At 43.8% G+C, this 9,688-nt stretch overlaps 1 protein-coding gene across 3 annotated transcripts in view; it reads left to right on the top strand.

The window, feature by feature from the left end:
- TP53BP2 (tumor protein p53 binding protein 2) overlaps positions 1-9,688 on the top strand; it is a 70,302-nt gene that overhangs the window by 32,970 nt on the left and 27,644 nt on the right. For 2 of the 3 annotated variants that reach the window (XM_025215146.1, XM_014524545.2), the window contains exons 3-5: positions 976-1,089; positions 3,726-3,805; positions 4,665-4,766. In XM_025215146.1, the coding sequence (XP_025070931.1) occupies positions 976-1,089; positions 3,726-3,805; positions 4,665-4,766 (296 nt within the window). Of the gene's footprint in view, positions 1-975; positions 1,090-3,290; positions 3,555-3,725; positions 3,806-4,664; positions 4,767-9,688 lie in introns of those variants that run through there. The other variant, XM_025215147.1, reaches the window with a different exon arrangement.

A 9,688-nucleotide genomic window follows, 5' to 3' on the forward strand; every position in this document is an offset into this window, starting at 1 on the left:
ATTCCCTTCTGTGCCCCCGTGGTGAACTTATAGGCAGCCACAAATTTGCCTCTCAACCTTCTCTTGCGGAGGCTGAAGAGGTCCAGGTGCCCTAGTCTCTCCGAATAGGGCTTGGCCTGCAAGCCCTTAACCATACAAGTGGCCCTTCTCTGGACCCTCTCCAGGTTATCCGCATCCCTCTTGAATTGCAGCGCCCAGAATTGCACGCAGTACTCCAACTGCGGTCTGACCAGCGCCCGACAGAGGGGAAGTATCACCTCCTTGGACCTATTCATCATGCATCTGCTGATGCATGATAAAGTGCCATTGGCTTTTCTGATGGCTTCGTCACACTGCCGACTCATGTTCATCTTGGAGTCCACTAGGACTCCAAGATCCCTTTCCACTTCTGTGCCACCCAGCAGGTCATTCCCTAGGCTGTAGGTGTGCTGGACATTTTTCCTCCCTAGGTGCAGCACTTTGCATTTCTCCTTGTTGAACTGCATTCTGTTGTTTTCTGCCCACTTGTCTAACCTGTCCAGGTCTGCTTGCAGCTGTTCCCTGCCCTCCGGCGTGTCCACTTCTCCCCATAGCTTTGTGTCATCTGCAAACTTGGACAGAGTGCATTTCACTCCCTCGTCCAAGTTGCTGATGAAGACATTGAAGAGTTTCGGTCCAAGGATAGATCATCAGCTGGTGACCACATGAGGTGTATTACTGCCTGAGAGGTTGACTTCCCTTTTACCTCCAGATTTTTGTAGGTGGTTTGCTCTGTTTTTAGAGGCGCATATCCAGGTTCAAGAAAGTACTCTGCATAGCTTTTCTGCCTGCGTGATGCATCCAGTAGCTATAAAATTTGGGGAATCTTTTCTTCCTTATGCCCACACCCCTGGTTGATAGTAAATGTTTGAGGCATGAAGAGCAGACACTTAAGATTTTGAATGTAGCATCTGAGACATGTAAGAAGAGACCAGCTTACCACATTGACTTTTTCAGAGCGCCCTGTAGCTGATAATGAGCGGATGTTGGATATTCTTCAACGCTATGGAGTCCAGAGAAGTGAGGTTCGTTTTTTCCTTCGTCATGAACGTGCTCCAAACCGCGAAACAGGTAGGTGTTGGTCTCACCTGCTCAAGACTGACTTACACCCTGCCCCCCCCCTCCCCCCCCCCAAAAAATTTTTTTTCACTGTTAAGGAGAGGCTAACTGCTTGCATTTAAGGTAATGGCATCAATCTCTGTGACAAAGCAGAGGCTCTGGGCAGGGAACTTTTGTGTTTAGAACTTCATTTTGCCTGTGGGACTATGCTACCTACCACCAAAAATGAGACTTGCTGTGAAACTTGAAGGTCTTTTATTGATTAATTTCCAATCAGTATCGAGATAGTGAAGGTCATAGGCTATTTTTTCCTACTTTTTGTATGATCAAGTAGTCCATATGTGACAAGCTTCTTTCTATCCATCTAGCTTTAGGTTTTCCAGAGCTGGTCATCACCATACTATTTCAAATTATTCCATATTAAATAGATTGACAAGAGCAAAGTACCCTGCATCTGGTGTCTGTTTTAATATGCTATAATTACTTTGACCTTTGCTCAATTCAGCCTCAATAATTTATTCATAATCTGGGCTCTCTATATTTTACCTGGAGTGTATTTTATTGCTGTGTTAGAAAGTCAGTAAATTTAACTTGGCAAAATCAAAAGATGGATTATGTTACCATTTTCTAGCTGTTTATGTAACTCCTCATATTTTGGTGTTTTAAAATTAAGTGTCCCTGATGGTTATCTTAAAATTCTTCCTAATATGGCTCATCAAGTAGAATTGCAATGCAGTAAAAAACAGTTATTCTGTCTACAAAATGTTCATAATCATCCTAGTACTCTCCTGTGCAGTCTTTTAAAGATGTTTACTTTTAAGTGACTCTGCTAGGTTTTTTGCCCATTTCTCCTGGTGCAAATTCCATGTTAATGTATGTACTAAACTTGAAAGTCAATGTGCCATAAAATGGGTAAGCAAATCTTAAAGCTTAAGAAATTGCATGATGATGATGGTAATGATACAATGAGGAGTGTGAATCTAACGCTAAAAACCATATTTATCTAACCCACTTCCTGCACAATTGAGCTGCTAGATGTAGTTTTGTTAGTCCAAGCTCATCAAGATCTAAAGCAGAAGGATTACTGGTAATGTTTTTGCTTCAAATCAGCAGGAGCTGTATCAAGACCAAAGCAAGGCAGGAGCACTGTCATGTTTAATAATAGTCTTAAAATATCTTATAGTTTAAGGTATTTTGAGTCTTAATATACTCGGGGCAGGCATAGTTGGTCTGAAAAAGACATTGGAAAGATGGCTTTTCAAATGGGGTGCTAGTAAATTCAGAAAACGTATGCAGGGGTGCCTTGAGTCTAAAAAGGTTGAGAACCACTGCTTTAAGGTGGTTCTCTGCCTGGCTCCAGACTGACATGGCTAACCACTTTTTTTCTATATAGAGGATGCAAGTATTTGGTTATAGATTGAAATGACAAGTTTTAATGGCAAAGTGGCAAGTTTTAGACACTCTTCTCAATGGAATAAGCTTAAAAGCAGTATCCAAATGAAGGTTTCAAACTGCTTTAGTTACCTATAGCTTGGTCCAGATCGTCTCCTCTATAAGAATTACTTAGGTGTGCTGTATCTCAAGGAGTTTATATCCTGTAGGTGGAGGCTGGCAGAAGGGAGTGTGATATGCAGGTCTTTTTCTAACAACAGGGTCACCTGTGCAAGATGTCTGCTGGCTGAGGTGGGGAATCTGTTGAGCCTAAGTGGCGTTTGGCTTTAAGGACTTGCCTTATTTAATATAAGGCCATTTTTAACAATCTTGGGAATCAGAAATTAATGTTGACATTAAGTCACCATGAAAAGTAGAGATGAAGATACCTGTATCACAAAGTCTGTCTAGACATTGTTATGACTTAATGAAAAATGACTGTTAGTATCCTTGTTTTCTGCATAAAGTCATAAGAAGAAAAATTCCTGACTTCACAAAATGAAAGGGAGGAGAGTTGCCGTTGATTTTAATGGGACAGGATTTCATTAAGACTGCTTTGTCACCTAATAGCATGTTCCTGTTTCGGAATTTTTGCAGATTTGCTTCAGAAGTGCATCTAGCAGAGTGACCAAATTTATAAATTCATGTTTAAAGAACTTGTATAGCAAAGTAAAGAATATCTTGTTCAGAAAGTGAGTTTATGATTTTTTTTCCCCCAATATATGCCAAGACAAACCATCAGGCTTACACATCATTCCCTGCATCAGAGTAAAGAATAAACTCTCAGTACTCGTGTGTGGGCTGACTAAGCTGCACTTTGGAATTCTTCTCTATCCACCCATGTGAACTACACATGTTCTGTAGTAAGAAATAAGGCCAGTTCCTGTCCTTATGAAATAAGAAGACTGCATTTGTGCCATCAACTTGCTTGTGTAAATGCTAGATCCAATTTGTTTAGAATCATTCTAATTTCCTTGAAGAAAGTGGCCAGGTACAGTGTGGCAAAGATGAGATCATTTTATCTGTTGAACAGCCAGTAAATTGAGGTAAAATATCCAGGGTCTGCAGCAAAGTTTATTATAGTATTGATGGCAATAAAACACTATGTTTATACTGAAAATAAAACAAAGGGGGTGTGTTACAAGGATGTTTTGTCTAAATGAGCGAGTAGAGCTATTTTTAAAATATCCGTCTTTCTCTTCTATGTTTTAATCTAGGGACTGGTCAGAGGTCTCAGGACCCGGGTCTAAAGAGGAATGGTGTAAAAATGCCTGGTGATCGGAGAATAGAGAATGGAGTAAGTGATCTTTGAGTTGTTGGTGCAAATCAGAACTGGCAACCAAAGGGAAGTATTTGATCGATTGCTAGGGCCTGTGCTGAAATATGTGACCAGTTCCTTCAATGAAAACTCTCCATCACTTGTCACTCTTGTTTCCAGTTCTTAGCATCTCTACAGAAGTTGTCAAGGGAATAAACTGAACTTTAGAGCTTTCATGTGCTATCGCTGTCACATCACCAGTGTCAGCACATTGGCAACGGTGGTGCAGGGAAGCCTACACTATATTTGTCCAGTGACTGAATGGAGCAATTTGCAGTCTCCAGTGCTGTCAGTCTGTCTTGCAAGGTGATGAATGCTTTGGTCCCAGTTTGTCAAAGCACTTAAATTTGTGCTGGACTTAATCCAGAAGGGCCCTTCTAAAAAAGGTGCTTTGGAAAATATTGTGTAAATGTACTTGCATGCTATTTTGATATCAGTGGGACTTGTCAAGTGCTTAAAGATGGGATTGTGCTTAAATGCTGGATTGTGGACAGAAGGCTCCTTATCTTGCAAGCTTGTACTATGCCGTTATGTATGGTACCAAATGGTAGCCAAGCAGGTTTAAGTGGTTTGTAATTGTCCCAATAGAAAAGGTCGTGTTGTTGTTAATTTTCCATTATTTTCATATAAATCAATAAATATTTATTCAGGTATTTATTCTATAAAGATTTTTTTTGGAAGATTCAGAACTATTGCAGATGGAATGAGCAGATCAATTAGAATGCAGAGCACTCCTTCCAAAGGCTTTGATTCATCACTTAGTATTCCTCTGAGCTGAACACGCATTTTCTATATCTGAAAGCATTTCATTCATCATAGTTTGGATTTTCATCTGCAGGTCAGCACCCCCAGGATGGATATGACTCTAGCTGAACTACAGGAAATGGCCTCACGCCAACAGCAGCAGATTGAAGCTCAACAACAAATGCTGGCTAACAAGGTAAACTTGAAATAAGTTTGTTTACAGTCCAGGAACAAAAGATTGGAAGAGCACTTTTTCTTTTTTCTGAGTACGCTCAGTACTTTAACATACAAACACACAAAAGGAGGCCAACCTGAATAAGTCTCTGGTTCCTTGCAGTGATTTTTATGAGAGAAGATTTATTTGGGACAGCTTAAATGACAGAACACTTTTAAAATAAAATGCTGTTACTAATGCCCAGCTTGCTTGTAGGATGGGGAGTAATACACCAATTCATTGTAACAGCTCTGCCAACCCCCACTGTGCCCTGTATATTGACCAGCTGTTTACTGGGATTCATTGGGATTTGCTTGGATTTTTTCTCTGGGTACAGGAATCTGCTGTCATGCTCTCTTGCTTTTTCATTATAAAGTTCAACATGTCTGGTTCCCTAGGGTCCCTGTCTGGATAAGATGGAAAGTATTTGATAAAAAATAACTTACAAATGTGCTTACTAAAGAAGTTGGCAGATACTGTTCAGCAAAACTGATGACAGAACAAGGAATCCCAGGGAATTCAATTGTCAAATGAAACCTTTTTAAATTCTGAGAACATTATGAGCAGACAGAGTTCTTTGGGTAAATGAGATCTTTTATTAGACCAATTAAATAGTTGGAAAAATTGTTCTTTACAAGCTTCTGGACAGAAACACTCTTCAGGCACCCTGCTGGTGTTCGTGTACTCTTTTAGGTAGAATAGAAGCTTAAGCTAATATGCGGGTCTGTGAAAATGCAAATGTGTGGCAGGGAAAATCAGAGGGTAGGAAGGGAATGGTTGCCAGACAGGTAGGTGGGGGAGGAAAAAAACACAAAAGAGGAAAATGTTGACCAGTGATAAAATGTAGCTGAGCAAATGCAGAGAGGTTAGCTGGGGTTATCAGATGGCAGGAAGGTTATAATGTACCATAAATCCAATATCTATATTTAGTTCACAATTTTTATTTATTTGGTCTAATAAGATATCACATTTACCCAAAAACCCTTGTCTGCCTATATCCTTAGATCAACCCAGCTATAACCAGCACCCCCGAGAACATTATGAAGTGTTTCCAGTTAATGGGGTGGGAGAGCTTCCCTGGGTCTCAGGGTGTTCTGCACTAGGGAAGGAGGACTGTATTGGGACTCTTGGAAACGTATTTAGTCTTGTTTAATCCTCCTTTCTCTGCTAGAAACCCAGCTTCTCTCCTGCCAGGTCCCATTGCTTGCCTTTATTGTTGGTGGTAGCTGTGGGCTGAGAGAGATCAGAGAGAGATGCCATGAGCCAAAGAGAATTGGCTAGGTTGGGAGGTAGGATGGGGAGGGAGAAGCATTGGGAGGTTTGTTTGGAGATGGGCTCTTGCAGTGTGTATTGGAGTTGGGGGAGGAGGGAAGGGCAAGAGAGGTAGAAGGCGACTAGGTTGGGAGGAAAACAGTTTCCTTGGCTGTCATCCTTTGTTATATGATCCGAATCAATAGACCTTTCTGTAGAAGTGAAAGGGTTAATGCACAAACACTTATACGTGATTGAAACACTTTAGTTTTTCTCATGCTGTTTGCTAAGTCTGCTCATATTTCAGTAAGTCTTACTAAATTAAGTGCTGCTATAGCAACTACACAGTGGTATACTGTCTTTTAATACTAAATCTCACTCTCAAAATGATATCCACCAGGGCTTAGTCTTCATTTGCATTTGGCAGTGTGCAGGCATTCAAGGGAGATGTGTTACCCAGAGGTGCTGTGTCAGGAAAGTGGGAAGTTGCTAGCTGAACCCACCTGTGCCGAGTAACTGGAGTTTTCCTCTCAAAGTGAAAGCTGCCAGCAAGTGCCTCCTATACTGTACTTGTGGTAGTTGGGCTGATGTTGGAGCCTCCCAACAATACAATTGTTCCAGTAAGAAATTATCATAAAAAAATCCTTACTTTACCTGTATAACTTAATCAGGGCAGAGTGGCGTCTCTGTAGTCCCTCTAGACTAGATAGAGTAGGGTATCATGTTATCAAGGATGTTTTGCTTTTAGGCTCTATTTGCCAGGTTATGTAACTGTTTAGAGCCAGGAGTCATCAGTTACAGGGAACAGAGATAGCCTGTAGAGTTTGAAATAGCAGTATTGTTGAATTGTCACATCTTTAAATGAGAAATAAGAAAGCTAGATATATTTCTTTCTAAAGAGACCATACAAGAAAAAATGAATTTGCATACTACAGTCCCTTTTGTAGTTGTTTTTCTGGGCCTGCACCAACAGGGCAGATGACTACCCACCAGGGAGGTTTGCTTTGCAGTCTGGACCTTGCTACTAAGTTCTCTATTGGCTGTTTTACAGAAGGATCTGTTCCAGTTAAGATGCCTCTTCTTTTCCAGCTGGATGAAAGGTTTTCTTAGGGTGATATCTTTAATTGGACCAGCTGCATAGTTGGGATAGTTGCCTCTTCCTTTCCTGAAAGACTGCTAGAAAGTCTGGCCTGTTCCCATACACAAGCTTTCTACTCCTTTTAGTTTCATAGATTTCATAGACATTAGGGTTGGAAGGGACCTCGGAAGATCATCGAGTCCAGCCCCCTGCCCAAAGGGCAGGAAGTCAGCTGGGGTCATAGGATCCCAGCAAGATGAGCATCCAGTTTCATCTTGAAGGTGTTCAATGAAGGTGCTTGAACAACCTCCGGTGGCAGGCTGTTCCAGACCTTGGGGGCTCGGACAGTAAAGAAGTTCTTTCTTATGTCCAGCCTGAAACGATCTTGTCGTAGTTTGTGACCATTCGACCTCGTCATCCCTTGGGGCGCTCTGGTGAACAAACGTTCCCCCAGATACTGGTGGTCACCCCTGATAAACTTGTAGGTGGCCGTCAGATCACCCCTGAGCCTGCGCTTTTCCAGGCTAAAGAGCCCCAGGGCTCTCAGCCTGTCATCGTAGGGTCTGCTTCCCTGACCTCTGATCATGCACGTGGCTCTTCTCTGGACTCTCTCAAGCTTCTCCACATTCTTATTGAATTGTGGAGCCCAAAACTGGACACAGTACTCCAGCTGCGGCCTCACTAAGGCCGAGTACAGGGGGAGAATGACGTCCCGAGATTTGCTTGAGCGAGCCTATAAGGATGCTGCGGGGTTTTTTTCCCAAGGTGGAGAACCTTGCATTTATCGACGTTGAACACCATCAGATTCTCGTCCGCCCACTTGCTGAGCCTGTCCAGGTCAGTCTGGATCACCCGCCTGTCTTCTGGTGTGGATGCTTTGCCCCAAAGTTTGGTGTCATCTGCGAACTTGGCCAGTCTGCTTCTGACTCCAGTGTCCACATCATTAATGAAGATGTTGAACAGTATGGGTCCAAGGACAGAGCCCTGGGGGACCCCACTGGTCACAGGACACCACGATGAGTGACTTCCATCAATTACTACCCTCTGGGTCCGACCCTGGAGCCAATTTTCCAGCCAGTGGATCGTGGAGGACCCAAGGCGACAATTGGCCAGTTTCTCCAAGAGACGATCATGGGACACCAGATCGAAGGCTTTTTTGAAGTCAAGATATATGACATCAATCTCATCTCCCTTGTCCAGGTGATAGGTCACCTGGTCGTAGAAGGAAATGAGATTGGTCAAGCAAGACCTACCCGCAACAAACCCGTGCTGGCTATCCCTTAAGATGTTGGCGTCAGCCAGTCCATTAAGGATGGCCTCCTTAATAAACTTTTCTAAGATCTTCCCTGGGATAGAAGTCAGGCTGATGGGCCTATAGTTAGCCGGATCCACTTTCCTCCCTTTCTTGAAGATAGGCACCACATTGGCCATAGTTGTATCCTCTGTGCTCAAGAGGAATTTTAATTAAATCTTTCCTGATAAACTTCCAAGATAAGAAGATGTACCCGTTTTTAAGGGGGGTGCTGTGATGCTAGTTGGTTAACCAGTACTAGATTCAAACTCCAAACTGATGCAGCACATACTGCAGGTGCTGCAAACTGTTAAAGCAACTTCTGCCTTTTCTTGATTTTGCATGCCTTAAAGTTTGAATGCCCAACCTTAGGTGCCTTAAAGGGTCTTGATTTTTGACAAAGTGCTGAGCACAAACCAGACATGCTAGTCAAACACTTTTGAAAAATGTTGGACCTGAGATTTTGATGGGTGCTTGGGAAACCACTGATTAACTATTCTCCGTTAACCACAAGCTACAGTGGGCAGTTGGATTCTCCATATCTTAAAGTGTTTTCTAGAAAGGCATCCAGTCTTCCTCTAAATGTACTTACCGGGTTCAGTACAGGAGAAAACAGGTGCAATTTAATAGCTCACAATACACAGGAAATCAGACTAGGTCAGTAGTTCTCACACTTTTCAGTCATGTACCCCTCTAAGTTTGTTACACTGATGCATTCTCCCTCCCTCACGGCTAGAAGGGCCTGGCCCAGCCAGCAGGCAGGTCCTAGGCAGGGCTGCTGCTGCCACTGCTGCAGTTCCAGGGACCTGCTCAGCTCCCTGGTGTCCTGCTCGCTCCAGGCAGCAGGTAGAGGAGTGGTGGGGGCAGGGGCGGAGCTGCAGCTGGGTGGGAGTGCAGAGCATGGGGCTAGTGGCAGTTTGGAGCCTGCGTCCAGGGGGGTGGCAGTAGCATGGAGCTCAGGTCGGCAGGGTGTGGGTGTGAGGGAGGGTGGGGGAGTGTGGAGACACCCCCCCCCCCCCCCCCCCCCCCAACCACCCCCCACCCCCCCCCCGCGCAGCCATGGCAGGCACCAGTAGCAGCATCAGATGGGGGCACTTGGGGTAGCTCCAGCCAGCACTGTGAACATCATGGCAAGGAGTGCAGCCCTTGCCAGGCCATCTCTATCACTGGCGCTCTCTGCCGCACATGTGCAGCCCCTGCACTCCTGCAGCATGGGAAGCCCCATGTGCTGAAACCAGCTGCCTTTGCTGTGAAATGTCGGGGATGAGTACCCTGACCCCCCCC

Source organism: Alligator sinensis, unplaced genomic scaffold (assembly GCF_000455745.1).
Source record: "Alligator sinensis unplaced genomic scaffold, ASM45574v1 scaffold753_1, whole genome shotgun sequence".
NCBI lineage: Eukaryota > Metazoa > Chordata > Crocodylia > Alligatoridae > Alligator > Alligator sinensis.